Raw genomic sequence first — 18562 nt, 5'->3', positions numbered from 1 at the left:
CTCTCCATTACCACATACAGTACTTTAGAAAAGTACGCTACGTTTATGCCTAAGAACATTTTTAATTTGAAAAACACTATAATTTCACTGTTTATACCTCTCATCCACACTTCGAAAATCCTCTCATTGTTGACATAAGGCAACTGAAAATTGAGTTTTTAAACAAAAATGGTTTACAGAAATTGTTTTGTTTGAAAACAGTATTTGTGCAATGTTTATGCCTCTTATAGTACTTATGAAAACATTCTCTCTCTATTACCCCATATTTTGTAAAATGATGACATAAGGAAATGGAAAAATGCATAAATTCCTCTACGTTTACAGCTCTCATCCACACTGTTTCCTCCACTGAAAACCCCTCCATTACCATTTACTTTGGAAAACTGTGACATTAGGAAACTAAAAACTGAGATTTCAAACGTGAACCGATTAGTGTGGACGTGGCCATAGGTAAATGTGCACATGTGTGAAAAGTCAGGAAACACGGCAAAGAAAAGTTTTCAATTCACGTCCGACAGAATGCTCATTATTAAACCAGAATGCCAGCAACATGCAAAACTAGCATTCTTGTAAACAGATCCCTTTGTGAGAGGTTCACTGCTGGTTGTTTCCTATGTGTGTTATCTGCAAGCCACAAGAACATTTCAAATGGTCAGTTCTTAACAGAACAGTCATTTATTTTTGAAAGAAAACTAAACTTTTCAAAACAGCACATCACAAGGGTATTCTGAAGATATTTTCAAAGGCTCAGTGATCAAGTACGATACATTTTGCTTGTATACGGTATTCCTTCAACAAAAAAGAAAAAACAAGCAAAAATAAAAGTTCATTAGGTGATGTATACTGATGTACAGTGATTGTACATTATTACGGTTTGGCTCAAGATGGGCAAAAAATATAAAAAAAAAAATATTGCTGTAAATATCCATGGTAGAAGAGGCACAAAAGACATTAAAAAAGCATGCCCAATATATAAATGAATTCAAAATCATACGTGAACTGCAAACACTTGTTGTGGATTGATTTCACTTTTATTCTTTTCTTTGTGATTACTATTTTATTGTGCTGTAAATTTAGTAATCTGTGTAAACCACGCCTTAAAATATACCCTAACTTGTAATTCATTGGATACATTTTATGTAATGTAACACAATCATCTGGATATCAAGTTTTACAAAACCATGCACCTGAAAATAGAAGGCTAATTGTTTTTCCCGTCATCAGGTTTGTTTGTTATGGGGACATTACCCTTCACCATCTAACTTTGTTCACAGATTGCTTTAAATTATTAATATTAAAATAAAAAAATGGTGTAATAGCTCATGCAGAACATGCTAACCAGAAACAAAAGATTGTTTGATGTAACAAAGTAAAAAAAGCGAGCAAGAAAGTGTGCGTTACAAAGCAAAAGTACACTGCTTTTCTTCTTTGGTTACAAATATGTTTGTATGAACAAATTCACAGCTTTTTCCCCATCCCAGAAAAAAAAAAAGGTTGATAAAAATATAACTGAAGAATGTTGGGGAAGTATGGCAATTATAGCAGCCTGTTCTCAAAGAAAAAACGTTACCATGACTACATTATTTGCAAAATAAGTTTTACGTGCCTCGTTCTACGTATCGCTGCAGTTTTCTAGTGAAATGACCACTAGAGGCGCTACAACAGCATTGGGTTTTATTCACTATCACGAGTATAACAGATAAACAGTTCATAAACACTTATTTTACTTATTACATCTAAACACTTTTACCATAGCACATGACTTCAAACAAAATGCATTTTAACGCTTGTATTACATAACTACATATAAAATGGCACTTCAGCTAATTGCGTTCAGCTATTGCGTTTTTTATCTCGCATTTGCTTTTATGACACTATCGGTTAGGCTTACGTTTAAAGGTTCAGAGTAGGTAAGTAGGTTTTATTCATTTAAAACGTCATCTTTCTGAAAACATTAAACTCGCTTTTAGCGCCCCTTAGTGGACATTTCACCTTGAAATGAGACTAGCTTGATAACTGGCGAAACTCATAGAGCATTGGATTTAGAACACCAAAGTCCAAGTTGAAATGTGAACGCGTAGTGTCACAGAAGTGCCACAAAATGACGCGGCTGCTTCAGCTATTGTGTTTTCATCTCACATATGCTTTTATGACACCATCAGTTAGGCTTACGTTAAAGGTTCAGGGTAGGAAAGTAGGTTTTATTCATTTAAAATGTCATCTTTCTGGGAAAACATGAAACTTGCTTTTAGTGCCCCTTAGTGGATATTTCACCTTGAAACTGCAGCGATAAGTGTAATGAAGTACGTAATGTCATTTTGCCAAAGTTACATCGTTTTCATGAGATCAGGCTGAATTATCCTTAATAAAAATCCAAAAAAGAGAAATACTTGATAACTGGTGCTCACCAGTACAACCGGCTATGCTTATAATACTTTACATTCTAAACACATGTACATTAAACCCCCACCAATCCAACTATACAGGCCTGTATATCATCAATGCCAATGATGAATCACCTTTAGTGTTGGTACTGTGCCATGGGGACATTATTGCCTAAAACTTGATGCAAATTAACAAAATAAATGCATTAACATTTATTATACACTTTAGAAACCAAAAGAAGGTTTCTTTATATAATAGACCTCTGTTACATTGTTCATTTACATTAAGAAAATAGCAGCCCTCTAATAAATATATATGCAAACAGTCAAACTAAACAGACGAAAGGATTGAATTCATGCTGTAGAACATTGGCTCTGGAAAAACACAAATCTCCCAGCTTTTACATGGTAGACGTCAAGGAATATTCTGGCTTCGATACAAGTTAAGCTCAATCAACAGCATTTGTGTCGATTGCCACAAAAAAGCGATTACACCAAGGCACTTACAATGGAAGTGAATGGGCCCAGTCTATAAATGCTAAAATACATACAATTTTAAAAGTATAGCCACAAGACGTAAACAATATATGTGTTAAATGAGTCTTGCGGCTATACTTTTGAAATGGTGTGTATTTGATCATTTATGGACTGGGCCCATTCACTTCCACTGTAAGGAATATTGCTTTAAATGCTTTAGTCTCCACCTGCAAGACTTGGAAATCAAGAAATGGACATACACCAATGGCTTCCTGCCAAAGTGCCATCTCCACCCGTTTCTTCTACACCTGCAAGCAGCACATGCGGAGGGCGACCGACTGCACACCTCATCCCGACAGCCAAAGAAAAGCTTTCCCAAAATGACTGTCTAATACTGGGAAAGCCACACAGCACATACAACTGAAGCATGGGTCTCCACAAACTGGTGGCAAACAAGACTGGAAACAAAAAGTCATTAGCAAATTTTAACATTTTTGCTTTTGTCTACGGTATCCCATGATAAAAGGTTCATTACGCCGTGGACACGTTGGGTTGTGGGGGCAAGTTCACGAGTTTGCTTCCTTCCTGGAGGATTGCGTTCACTGCTGTCTGTTGGGGTGAAGTGCTTCCAGGGTTGGTGAGCTGATTTAACTGCTCGGTGTTGGATAGAGATTTTAATACTGCGTTTTCTCTCTCCAGAACAGAGTTCCTCTCATAGAGTTCCTTTATTTGCTCTTTCAAGACTTCCACTTCCTCGCGCACAGCGAACATTAGATGGCTTTTGACGAGATCCTGAAGAGCAGAATACCAAAAAAAATGTCACACTGACAGCAATTTTGGGCTTTATTGTTAAGAATAGTGAAGAGAAAGTTCTGTAAGATTTATAGGTCATTGACAAATAAGGCTGTCAGAGTTGATAAAAAACGTTGCATTTGTGTAGATTACATATCAATGACCCTTATAAGAAAATTCAAATACTCACCATAGCTTGCTCGATTTTGTTATCAATGGCAACAACACTGGCGCCAGAGGCACTGCAGAAAGATAACAAAGTCATTGTTATAAAAAATACATTTATTTTCTACACCGAGGTGCTATTCTAAGGAATATTCGAGTCCCATCATGCACATTACACCATATCAGATTAATCACACTTCCAACTAACTGCCATATTTTCCCCAGCAATATTTCAAAAAGCCAAATATAGATGACATTTCCTTGTTGTGCTTATCAGCACGTAGCCTATAAATCATACAGGTGTTCTGATCCGTGTCTCGATAAAAGATACTACTTTCAAACCAGCATGTAGACATTGAGCAATAGGAAATATCTACAATTTGCGCACTAATACAAATAGAGTTAGTGTGATTTGAGGCACAGTAACACATATTTGGGACACAGGCAAGATTCACCTATTTTAGTGCACGTTACAGATTGAAAATGAACCAGTTTACTGTATAATCCATTACTTTACTCGCACATTATTATGAAAGTTGACCAGTAAAAGGTGCTGAACATAATAAGAACATAAAACTATAACTTTAAAAGGTATAAATGCTTGAAGATTACTTTCTGATGTTGCTCAAACAGCAAAAAAAACTAACAAAAAACAGAGAGAATAACAAAAGCGTTAATAAATGTTATAGACTTGTTTCTTATCTTAATATGGCTAGGGGCCGTTCGCATAGAACGTGTTCGTGTGTTCCGTCTGCACTTTTAGTTGTTTCTTTATATGCAGAACAGTGCATAAGATGTTTCACAAAAACATTTGTCTCAAGATTATTTATATCTTCAGCTTTAGTGTGACAATAGGGTATATACATGTTAGACTCCCAAACATTACTTTTGCAAATAGAAAAGATTAGAATAGAAGAACAGGAGCCCTGCAACAGATGGCATGGCCCCCACAGAACAACCTGTCAGTCTGAGATTATATATAGAGACAGAAGCAATTGAGACATCAGAAATATATAGAAGAACGGTGGTGAATTCTCCAAGAAGCTTTGAACATCTTATCTGCCAACAACCAAGAAAAACTGTGTCCAGATGTATCTAGGAGAATTGGTGCTCTTTTAAAGGCAAAGATGGTCACACCAAATATTAATGTAGCTTTTATATGTTTACTGGACTTTGTATGACATTAAGTGATAAATGAAAACTATTTATGTCATTATTTTTGAACACATCCTCACTATGCAACATTTTTCACAATTGCCTAAAGCATTTGCACAATACTGCGTGTGTCTCCTTTTTTCCAGTCTCATGTTTTTAAGACACCGAGTCGAGATCATTGCGTTGCTCCGTTCAGTTTCGTGTCTTGTTTAAGGCAACAACGCACCATGTGTGTACGCCCCCTCATGTTTAAAACCATCAATGTTTTACTTTATTAACAGGACTAATGAATTAATAATACTTGATAAACTTCACTTGCAAAGCTTTCACACAAAAGTGAGCATTTGAACAACACTATATCCAAATATTTAACAACATAGATTTACACTTTTGTCACATAAACCTTTAATGCGTTTTCAAGCATATTCATAGTTTTCATAGGTCTCCGACCTCAGTCTGCAACAGTACAAACATGACATTCACAAATCTAATCTCATAATAATATGATCTCACATTTATACAGTATACTTCACACATGTTTTGGTAATGCCACCAAGCAATGTCAGGCAACTAAGCAATGTTTCTCATCTTATCTTGTGAAAGGCAAACGCATCATGCCTTTTAACATTACTATAAAGACATTATTTACCTGCATCGTTTTCTGTATGATATTAATTTCCCAGAATAAGTCGGAGAGGATCCGGGCGAGTATGGCAGGCTGGAATTCATTTTGCAACGCATGCTGATAAGTTGGTCTCAGAGCCTCAGAAGCACATGTGTGTGTGTTTTAGTTGTGAAAGAGGCGCTCTTCAGGATTTAAGTATTCTGTGCTCCAGCAGGGAGGTGTGGCAACAGCATGAGGTCAACTGTGAGGGCGGAGTCACACTTCTGTATGATCTTAACACTTCTGTGCTTTCAGTACAAGCACAACACGAGCACACAAGTTTAGCACTGAACAGGAATCTCTGTGCTGGACTGTGTTATCGTATTTTCCTGTATGTTTCCTAATTTAGTAGCTACAGATGTGTAGGCCAATACAATGCAAGTGAATGGTGTCCAGAACTATAAAGCTACAAAAAGCATATACATGCAACATACAAGTAATCCATAAGACTCCAGTGTCTTAATTCATGTCTTTCAAAGTGATCCAATCGATTTTGGATGAGAACAGCCCAAAATAGAACTAATTTTATGCTGTACTGATCAAGATTTCAAGCTTGATTACACTTCCTAGTGCTTGATGCGTGCACAGAGCAGTCAGAGGTTAAAATCATGATCGCCAAAGAGACTGCTGATGGCAAGATTTATAGATTTCTTTTTATTTTATTTTTTATATTTTGGTCTGTTCTCATACAAAACCGATCAGATCACTTCAGAAGACATGGATTAAATCACTGGAGTCTTATGAATGACATCTATGCTGCTTTTAAATGCTTTTTTCAACATTTTGGTCACCATTCACTTGCATTGTATTGACCTACAGAGCTGAAGTATTCAAAAAAAGAAGGAAGTCAGTCATCACATCTGGGATGGCATGAGGGTGAGTAAACGATGAGAGAATTTGAATTTTTGGGTGAACTATGAAACTGAAAACTATTTCAGCTTGTTTAAAAGTGAACAAAGAACTATCCTAATCTTGAACCTTTTGAATTAGAATTAAAAAAATCCAAATACAAAATAAACACTGTGTGCATTATCAATAATGCTGCAACTATTAATCTTGGCCATTTTCGGATTTGTTTGTCTGCCCCGAGTGCGGCGTAGTGAACTCAGGATATCCAGCGCAGTCATCAGCTTTCAACTTTACTTTGAACATTCAGTGGTCACAAAAACAACCATCATGCTGTACATTTTCTTCTCTGAGATATGTGTTTTTTTTTATACAAGTAGGTCTTGCTGTGTGTTATCTCAAACAACAGCTTTCCCTCCCTGCCAGGGATCAGGTGCTTGGACCGCAGACATGTCAAACAAACATGTACATACAAACTGATGTATACTGCAGCACAATGTAAAATGTGTCTTCTAAGACACCGCATTGCCTTTAAAGCTGGACTTTGGAACTTTGGGCACTCTATCGACACCTGTGGTCGACACATTTATAACCAAGCTATAACTTGCTTTGAGGAAGTTAAACAACACACTTTTTAGTTTTTAATCCACCACACATTAATGTTTACATTGCACTACATATCTCCCAAATTTAATAGATGAAACTCGTAATATGGCTTCAAGTGGCCTCAGCCTCAGCCTGGACAAAGCAAGTAAACCATACTACTACAATAGTAGGTCTATGCACTGCACACAATAAACCTGTAAACTACAGGCACACAAAGAGGATTCAATAATGATGGGAATTAAATACTTTATTAAATATGAAAATAATATGCAAAAATGTGCATTATAATAATAAATCATTTCCTTAACGGATCAGTTCACCCAAAAATGAAAATTCTCTCATTATTCACTTACCCTGATGCCATCCTAGAAATGTATGACTGTCTTTCTTCAGAGGAACACATATTAGGATATTTAGAAGAAGCTAGAGCTCTGTCAGGTATTTATAATGGAAGTACACAGGTGCCAGTACTTTGACGGTCCAAAAATCACATTTAGGCAGCATAAAAGTAATCCATGCGACTCCAGTCGATCAAGCATTTTTTTCTCTAGAGCCGTCATAGAGACTGGTAAAATATCTCAGTACACTTATTTCATTAATATTTTTCAGGGAGTAGGACATTTTTTGCATACCTTTCTATGAAAAACAAACAAAGAACATAACATATACACTTACCGGCCACTTTATTAGGTACACCTCTACACCTAATTATTCATGTGATTATCTAATCAGCCAATCGTGTGGCAGCAGATATGGATCAGGAGCTTCAGTTAATTTTCACATCAACCATCAGAATGGGGAAAAATGTGATCTCGGTTATTTCGACCGAGGAATGAGTGCCAGATGGGCTGATTTGAGTATTTCTGTAACTGCTGAGCTCCTGGGATTTTCACACACAACAGTCTCTAGAATTTACTCAGAATGGTGTGAAAAATGGTGTGAGCAGCAGTTCTGCGGACGGAAGCGCCTTGCTGATGAGAGAGGTCAATGAAGAATGGCCAGACTGGTTTGAGCTGACAGAAAGTCTAGGGTAACTCAGATGACCACTCTGTACAATTGTAGTGAGCAGAATAGCATCTCAAAATGCACAACATTTTGAACCTTGAGGTGGATGGGCTACAACAGCAGAAGACCACGTCGGTTTACACTTCTGTCAGCCAAGAACATAAAGCTGAGGCTGCAGGAGTCATGAATGTTAGTAAACATGTTACAGTAACTTTACCGAAAACTTTTGCCTATTGCACACATCGCGGTAAAACCAATATAAGCTTCAACAACCCTACCAGAAAGCATGTCAAACATTATAGCAGGTAAACAACTTTGCCAAACAGTTAACGGTTAAACATCCATCCGCAGACTAATATCCTGTCGCTGCTATCCTGAACTGCAACTGAACAAACAGCTGTCACTTGTCCAGCTTTAACTACCTTTCACAATCTGGTTAATTAAAGCCAAGACAGTCCTTTATGTAATGTACATAATCTAAAACTTAATCCTCAATGTTCTGTCAAGGTGAAGGACCCACGTTGTCTTAACTGCAAGAATGCTACATTAAATGAATTGTGATCAGAGCCATCAGAATGGAAACATGGGAAGTTCTGTAATGATACATTTGTATTAGATATATACACCAATTCACTAGAAAATCCTTGATATAAGTGTGTGTTGCTTACACCGTATGTTGCCAAGCAACTTTCTTCAACAAATGTGTTTTGCAAGCTGGAAGACTGGAATGATACAGGCAGTATAGAGATATGCTGACAGAAAGCTGGAGATTTGTCCTCTTCCCCATAAACACCATGACGCCTATCGGTGGTGCTGAACTCAGGCAGTATGCATTAGTAAAATGTTGGAGGGGGGTTAGTATAGATGAGCAGGTGTTGCTTTATGTTGTTTTGTCTGCACCATGGAATTACAGTATAACGTGAGGAACGAAAGCAGCGGAAAACTGCCTTGGTAGCATGTAAACCGTCGAAGGTTTGTTGACAGTGGTTGACATGTCAACACCTTATTACACAATTCTCAGCAACCAGTTTTACCCACTTTACTGCATGTGTATGCCATCAAATAGTACATGCTTCATCCTGAGTTAAAAAACCCACTTGCATTCCAATCTGAGGTGAATCATTTTTAGCTTTTCTGAGGGTATCTTACAGTGGTGTAGTCAGAAACAAAGCTTTGGGGGTGCAATGGGAAAACGGAGTACGCGAAATTCAAAACATTCAAAACAATTAATTAAGAGATCTTGCAATTTACTGTGGGCCTAACAAGAGGCTATTCAGAATTCAGATTATGTGAGTTAATAATGCACTTTTGTTTCAGTATTTTGTTTATAACCGAGATGTCAGAGACATAGATAATAAAGTTTTTATAAAACATATCAAAGCTGTGCAAGGTACAATGTAACAAGATAGCATAAAAATGTTAAACCACCCAACTATCGGTGTTGGCAGATGTTGTTCTAAATAATCGGATATCGACACACAAATTTTCTATCTGTGCATCCGTAAAATTAATTAATGAAATCTGAAATTCGGTCACGATTCTGTTCATTTTAGAATGTATTTTCTAAAATACTGATGACAGTAGTGTTGGGAAGTCTGATTAATTTTAGACAATCGTTCATATTTCCTCAGCATTGGGTGATCTACCAATGCTTTGTAAATCAATTTGTTTGAGCCACTTAATAAAATCTGTTCAAATATACTTTGATATACTTTGCTCCAATGGATGCACACAAATATGAATAATGAAAGTGGAAACTAAACTCAGCTAACATTAGAAACCAAAATCAGCATCATGAACTGTAAGTTTTGGGTGGAATTTGCGCACTTGTGGCTATATTCCCCAAGACGCCCTGTAAGAACAAGTTAATGTTATTACTTTACCTTCAAATCAGAGTCATGAGTGATTCCTCCCCAACACCCATTGGCTGTAAACAAGTCCAGAGTCTTAAGAGATGCCTCTAATTCATTCACCAGGCTGTTGCATAATGTTTTTGGTCAGCACACAGCTGGCCATACAACAGATGGCCTAAAATCATGCCATTCATATGGATCATCCCGTGATTGCCTCCATCTATGCGCACTCCAACAGGCACCTCCTGATGTTAGGCAGGGTGCATATTCTAGCTTACCTATTAAAGATTATGTAAAGCTGCAAACAATCGTTTTAATGAAAATGAGGACAGAAATACAGTGAGCATTTAATTTAATGTCATAAAACCAAGAATACTTTAGGCATTTTAAATAGCAAAATCTTGTTAGTTTAGAAGTAATAAACTAAAGCTGTTAAATATTTTGAATGTTGGAAAAATAAGCTGCCACCACCAAGACAAACAAAGATCACAAAGACTGCTTTGTGCAAAATTCATTTCTATGTCTAGTTGGTTATAAAAGAGCAATAAACAAAAATGTAGCTTCATGAACATTTATAGCAGCATGGGACAGAAAAGGTTGCCGCAATTATAAACAGCACTTACAATGAGTGTGTTTACACATACCGATCACTGATAACTACCAAAATTGAGTTTATTCAGAAAATCTGAGATTTGAAATCATCAAGTTTGCGGATCAATTTCGAACCAAATCCAAAGGATGTAAGGCTTATTTAGCAAACACGTACATGTCACATTTATTTACACATAATTACACATTCCCTTTTTTGAACTAGAACGTCTTTCTAAATCAGGGTCTGGAAAGCAGACAACAATGTGCTTCATTTAATTAGTCACTGAGGTTTCCTAGAACATATATGGAAAAAACATCGACTAAATTCATTTAAGCTGTTAAAGCCAACTGATTTCATAATCTAAATTGCCAAGGAAATCTTTACACAGAGATAGGATGATTAGGTGGGTGGGAAACATGCGCGTCACTTAATGGAATAGTTCAGGTCATAGTATCTCTATACTGTATAACTGTCATCATCCACTCACCATTATGTTATTCCAAACCCGTATGATTTTCCTCAAATATACACTCACTGGTCCTAATAAATTGTCTGACGTAGTCTTTTGCTGTTGTAGCCCATCCGCCTCAAAGTTCAAATTGTTGTTCATTCTGAGATGCTATTCTGCTCACTACAATTGTACAGACTCTACAGAGTGGTTATCAGAGTTATTGTAGCCTTTCTGTCAGCTCGAACCAGTCTGGCCATTCTCTATTGACCTCTCTCATTATCAAGGTCTTTCCATCTGCAGAACTGCCGCTCATTGGATGTTTTGTTTTTGGCACCATTCTGAGTACACTCTAGAGATTGTTTTGTGTGAAAGTCCCTGGAGATCAGCAGTTACAGAATACTCAAACCAGCCCGTCTGGCACCAACAATCGTGCCATGGTCAAAATTACTGAGATCACATTTCTTCCCCATTCTGATGATTGATGTGAATATTAAAGTCATCATTAAAGTCATCATTAAATGATAATTCACCCTATCTATTTTCTAAATGCATGTTATTGATCTTATTGTGAATGATTCATCCAGGCATATGTTTTTTTTATTTCGTAATGTTAAATCAAATTGTAATGACTTGATCTTTCGGTGAAATGGCAGACTGCTCTCTGGTGACGTATGCAGGGCTTCTACAATCATTTAGTCTGCGTAAACCCTTTCTTATAAATAGCACAACCTTGCATAGAGTTGAACGAAGCATCAATCGGATGTTGGTGAAGTTGGCATGGTGTATTTTCGTCTATTTTCCTTCAAAACAATCATTCCTTAACCCAAACTTATTTTATTATAGGTCAGCTGGCTGGAATTTACATTTCGAATGAGGAGGAATAACGACGAATTTGTGGTTGTGTTCGAGACATTTCATTTCTGAATTGCTTAGGTGATTACTAATGAATACAATGCCCCTGGAGTTATTTATATTTTGAATGCAGTTATCTTGGGATGCACAGCACAAGTAAGTGTCTTTTTTCCTTTCTATTTAGTATATTGTGATTCAAAACGTTAAAATATGGTTATTTTAACTCACTCGTTTTTCAAAGGCTATAGCCTCTTCATAAGCAAAGACCGCGGTGTGCTCCTGCGTTTATGTTGTCAGTTTGATAATAAATGTGTTGAGATTGCAGCACAATTTCACCGATAACCAGCTCTGAATCGAGCACCACAGTGGTAGTGGTGTGAGTCCACTGCCAACTTGAATTCAGATCTGCCTCCCTTCTGCTATGCAACGTCCAGATTTTCACAATCTAATCAACAACCAATGGATAAACTCAAATCCCGCCCTACAATTTTCTCTTGTTCTATAAGCTGTTTCACCTAGAAATACACACAAATTCCATTTCATACTGACTTTAACTTAAGCTCCTGACCTGTATCTGCATGATTTTATGCATTGCACTGCAGCCACATGATTGGCTTATTAGATAATTGCATGAATAAGTGTACAGGGGTTCCTAATAAAGTGAACAATGAGTGTAAGTAGAGAGTGACCAGTGGATGTCAAGCTCCAACAGCGAAATGCACCATAAATGGTAGTCCATATACGATTCTTGCACTATATTTCAAGTCTTCAGAAACCATGCTATATTTTTTATTTGAGGAATAGACCAAATTTAACTACCTATTTTACAAACTATCGGTTTTACCCATTTACAGCTTCGATTTTTGATATAGCGGAATTATGAAACCGACAAGATGCTACATTTTAACTGATAGAATCTTTTTCATTAATCCAAGTTCTACGAATAAAATAAAGATACATTATATAAAATAATGTCAAACACAGCCAGTTTTGAGTCCTAAATATTTTCTTTAGTATCTGCCAGTAACTAAAAGCCCAGAGGCATTTGGAAAGAGATCCAAGAGTGGGGTTATTTAGTCAAATAAGATAAATGGCAAGTCTGTAGAGACATCTGTCCCATAAAAAAATGCCAGAGTATAATCAAAACTAAACATCAGACAATTAACAAGCATATAAACATGCACAAAGAACTTTCCTAATTCTCCAATCCAATTATTATCATGCTTTCTCTACGGCTAAAGCGCAGCAACCACTCTTAACCAAGCTGATAAGATTTTGCAAGGTTTTAATAGGTACATTTTAACTTAAAGGAAACTACAGTTCATCGTATTTCAACTCTCAACATCAGCAGGCATCCGATGTTGTTATGCTGCACAAGTGAGTTAAATTAAAAGAAAATTTGATTTAGACTTGTATACAGACTTTTCTCTGAATTCTAAGTACTGGTTTATTTCAGGGCAAGGCTTTGGAGGGTGTCAACTTTTGAACATTGTGCTTCTATTGGGACAGGATTAAACATGTAGCAAATATCAGAAATCTGCTCGAACATCTTCATACCATTGAAATGAATACTATCCTTCCCACCAGAGTCATGACTATGAGTCAGACAGAAATGCTAAATCATTTTTGGCTCACTATCAATGCTGAAACACTCCTATTGTTCAAGAGCTACTGAAAGATCAAACATAATCAAATGTCAATGTTTCTTTGAGGATTATATAAACTAGTACATTAGTACTAGTACATCTTTGCATAGGCCTTTTGCAGAGCCGAAATAAAGCAAATCTAAGGCCTCTAACGATCACTTTGATAATACAGAAGTTATACAAATGACACATTCTATGCATTTGTTGTGAATAGTTCTAACTGCAATTATAAAATTGTAAATTCTCTGTGTATGATTATTGATTGGGCATTTTAAAGGTGGTGTCCCAGTAGCCTACTCAAAACAACTTGATTTTTGTAGGGAATGTCACACCTAGAGTACTGACTTCAATTTAGCTGAAATCTCACCTTCTTCTATGAGAGGTCTGTCACACTCACCAATCAATAATGGAAGAGGTTTGACCGACTGCCTCTCACATTTCTCTCTGATTCCCCGTCACATATTGCAACAGCCCATTTTGGCAGCAAATCAAAATGAAGTTTATTGAAATAAAAATGGGGGCGCCATGCAAACAATTTTGCAGTATACAATTTCTGTAACTGAATTAGGTTGCACTATATGGAGTAACTTTACCCAGTGAACAGTGAAACTAACAGTAATACAATTAGCGACGCTATTGGCTTAACTACATTTCTGAGTAGTGATGTGCTAGCTTCACTACTATATTTTTGACTAGGTAGTGGCGTAGCATTGACAAAAGCTACATCATACATCACACCGGCATTTACTATCACCAGTTTTGAATCAGAACTTAAGATGTCTAATCACAAATGAATCGATTACTTGAGTCTTTTTTATAACTTATTGGTCACACGTGCTAGGAAAGCAGTCTGAATCGGTTGAGTGCGCGCTGCTGAATCAATTGTGCACACTCTCACTTGCCAACACGCTTACAGAATATATGGAAAGTAAAGATAACGCTGGTTGCAGTGTTCCAATCAATGGAAACCAAACCTGCAAATGGATCCAATCGGTTGCCAGTGAAGAAGGTCTTAATAAAGTTCAACACTTGCGCAGCTTGTAAATGACTTCTGCATTTAAAGACATTTTCCAACCAAAAGAGTATCAAAACACGTTTTAGCCTACACAAAAATCACGTAAAAAAAGTACCATGGTATTACCATGTTTTTTGGACATGTACCGTTACGTGACAGCATAATGTTAATACTATGGTTATCATTTAGCAAGGTACCATGGTATTTTTTTATTTACCTTGAAGTACCATGTAAATACAATAGTTAATATGTTAATATATTAATATGGTGATCATATATGAAATTACCATGGTAGTAACATGGTATTCTTTTAAGTACTTCGAAGCACCATACAAATACAGAATGGTACATAAATATGGTAGCTGTATTTCAATCTGATACCATCAGATATCACATTTTTATTGCCCATGTGCTCACACACACAAGGAATTTGGTCTCTGATCAGAAGATTCCAGTACATACAGAAAAAACAGCTAAACACAGGATAACAGGATAAGATGAATAGTATATGGATTGAGTTTTTATACAGGAATGCTCAAATGAAACCGTTTAAATGGGTATGTAGAGGTAGTAGTATAAATATGAAAACAAAAGTAAAAATAGTGATTTTACATGTTGAACATATGGATTTGTAGGTAACATGTCTAAATATGAATTTACATTTGTTTTTTTACGTGCACATACGTATTGCACCATACTATATACTTGTATATTGTATTGCACTATACTATATTATGCTATAACATAACTTTGATAAATGTCATGTGAATATGTTTTTAGATGCTTTCTCTATGACAGTATGCTCTGTGAGCTGCGGATGAAAAAAGTAACTTAAATGTAGCAAGCTACTTTTGGCGTGTAGTTTGTAGTGTAACTTGCTACTTTTCTGTTGAGTAGTTGGTAGCTTAGCTAGCTACATATTTTGAGAAGCTTGCCCAACACTGCCTGATATTGTGTGTGATTTTGTATTTGTCCTTCTCGGATATGCTGTAGAAAAATAAACTAATAAACATAAACTGTTATGTCTTAAATAATACTGCTTACGCAGTTTTAGGCCTTGAATGAAGACCCAGGCTGAATGTGTCGTTTTCTCTGTCCGAACAAAAATATTGTGATAAACCAAGCTTGCATGCAGATTTGTATTATATAGCTTCGGACTAGGGCTGCAACTAAAGATTATTTTGATAATCGATTAATCGAACAATAATTACAACGATTAATCATTAGCTCTTAACCGATTATTCAGCTTGTGTCCCAACTCAATAGGTTGTATTAAACGTGCTTACTAACAATAAAGAGGACAAAATCATCTTTTAAAATTTTTCTAAAATTTCCATTTAAAATGGTCTAAAAATCCTTAAAACAAGATACATTTATTTGAGAAGCAACATATAAGATATTTAGACTTTTTTCACTTGGTTGTACTTCTGTGAGTGCAGTAAAGACAAAATATACTTACAGTGTATTCAAGATAATTTCTCTAAAGCAAATATAACGATCATATATGCTGCTTCCCAGGTGAATGCATCTTTTTAAAAAAGGATTTTTAGATATTTTTAATATTATATTCAACATTCTCAGATAACAATTTTTACTTCCGCAGTATAGCTGCTAAAGAAAATGTTTGTTGTTTTAATGGAGTTTTAGATATTTATATGGGAAAACAAGCCAAAACAAAAACAAATCAAAAATGTATTTTGTTGGAGTGTATAATGGGGCAAAGACTTCCCTCTCTCACCTTTCTGTTCATTTCAATCCATCTTTAACTCACAAAAATATTAATAAAGCTTTAAATTGCCAATTTTCTTCATGATAAGAAATGCACAGTGACACATATATATTATTCAATAAGTCATGAGCCATCACGTTATAATCTAGCTGCAGCAAGCACACGCACTCAAGGGATGAGTGTCACCACGACAGAGTGTGCATCAGCCAGGTGCAGTTTCAATCTCTCCCCCTTAGATCGGGACACTTCATGCAACTCATAGAAGAGGCGCTGACCGCACAGAGAAATTCCAGTTTCGGAGTTTGTAGTTATTTAAATGATCTTCCATATTATTTGAACTTTAATAAAGCTATAACGCATTAAATATAACTGCCTTTAAGATGTAATGCATGGGTGTTTCCTTTAAAGAGCTCCAGCTCCACTTATTCCACAACAAGAGTGCTTCTGTATTTACTTATTTTGTATTTTTGTATAGTTCCCTTGTACTTTGCAATCTACATCACCTGAAGCTGTTTGGAAAGTTTAGTGTGCATCTGAACTGTGATTTGTGTAATTCTTCCTCTCCTCAGTCAGTTGTGAACTGCAGTGCTGCTCTCGCATGGCATCATTACAATTTAATGTGATCTCATGTTACATTAAATGAGATCAAATTACTATTCGAAAACGAAAATTTGTCAACAATTTTTTATTGTTGACGCTGAAGATAACATCGACTAATCGCTTCAGCCCTCGTTCGGACAAATATCTTTTCAGCTCTTCTCTCTTCACTCTCTGCAGACATCATCTCTGAGGCCTCAGTCTTAGTCTTAATCTTTATTTACTTAGTTCATTAGATGAGACAACATACTATAGACTTAGTTTAGGAGTAATATTGAGTAACCTATTTACTCAATATTAAAAATGTATGTCAATATTTTGCATTTATTCAGTGTTCATTACAATTGATTTTACTTCATTAATTATATTACACCAATTAAAATTGTTATTCCTTCTGCAAATTAGTGCTGCGAAATTATTGCAGATATATCAGTTTTGGCGTATATGTTTTCCGATATGTGCAGATATGAAAAAAACTTTTCAGAACATATAATGCAGAAAACAATGCTTGGGGTTATTTAGATTTGGTCTCATAAAGTAGTTTGTACAGCAGAACATGCTCCGACTCCAATGTTTACAGAGCTGAGCTGAGCTGACGGTGGTTCTGCAGACAGTGCAGAGTTAAGTGGTGTCTTCATGGTAATTTACTAAATAGTTTGTGAAATACATACTGGAAAGTTAATAAACAATGACCCATAATTTTCCCTTTCCAATATAATGTAACTTTAACCCTGTCCCTGACAACCATGTCACTCATGTTTATGTTGTCATGTTTGTCAGTGTAGTCAGTAATGTAGCAGATTGAAAGGTAAACATTAGAGCATCTTTTTGCAGCTCTGCAAACAACGATGCAGTGGTGGATTGAGTCTGTTGAGTGCTTATTTCATGCTACTTAGTTACCAAGTTGGTGAAACGCAATGCTGAAAGTAATTAAACAATGTCTGTCTTTTACTCTCTGTGACAAGTTTATAGCTAACCACGTAGCTATGTTCATACCTTGTTTACACATGTTTACACATTAGATAGAATCTAATGTGTAAACATGTATTCACCAAACTGTTTTGTTCAGGATTTGCAGTTTGGTACCCCCTTCAACCGAACAATTCCAGTCGTTGCATTTACAAAATGTGATATTGTAAAAGTCTTGTTTTCCACCACTGAAAGTTCCCCCTGAACTTGTATAGCAGAATACGATGTAACAATGCTGACGCTGTTTATCTCTTGATTCAGCAGGTGTAAATGCTTCTTGTTTTACAACCTGCTCCTAATTGACTGGCAGTATTAAAATAGTCAGCATTTGACTGATAATATATTGTACTACTGATGTTTATTTAGCTATTTATTTTATTTCTATGTATTCTTTATTTAAATGGTCAGACTGATACTAAACATACAGTACTGATTTTTATTTAGCTATAATTTTTTATTTATTCTTTATTTAAATGATCAGCAACTGACTTATACTGAATATACACTACATGTTTCTTTAGCTATTTATTGTATTTTTATTTATTATTTATTTTCTTTTTATTCTTTGATAAAAAATGTTTAAGAAAGCAGCATTCTGAGTACCTTTGCATAGTCATATCGGTGCAAAATCTGTGCACAATCCGGTAATCTGCTAATTTTCCCCCTCTAACCCTAACCAATCTCAAAAATCCCATATCGGTCAGGCTCTACTACAAATCAACTGAATTATTTTAAATCTGGTGGATCAGCCTGCACAATACGTA

General features: G+C 36.0%; 1 protein-coding gene across 1 annotated transcript in view; it reads right to left on the bottom strand.

The window, feature by feature from the left end:
• Window positions 1-659: 659 nt before the first annotated feature.
• LOC127641439 (TSC22 domain family protein 2-like) overlaps window positions 660-18562 on the bottom strand; it is a 38067-nt gene continuing 20164 nt past the window's right edge. Inside the window, exons 2-3 of the mRNA XM_052124459.1 lie at window positions 3844-3895; window positions 660-3653 (exon numbers count right to left, since the gene is read on the bottom strand). Coding sequence (XP_051980419.1) covers window positions 3393-3653; window positions 3844-3895 — 313 coding nt within the window. The 3' untranslated portion in view covers window positions 660-3392. The remainder of the gene's footprint in view (window positions 3654-3843; window positions 3896-18562) is intronic.

Source organism: Xyrauchen texanus, chromosome 50 (assembly GCF_025860055.1).
Source record: "Xyrauchen texanus isolate HMW12.3.18 chromosome 50, RBS_HiC_50CHRs, whole genome shotgun sequence".
NCBI lineage: Eukaryota > Metazoa > Chordata > Actinopteri > Cypriniformes > Catostomidae > Xyrauchen > Xyrauchen texanus.
This window is presented reverse-complemented; position numbering and strand designations above follow the sequence as displayed.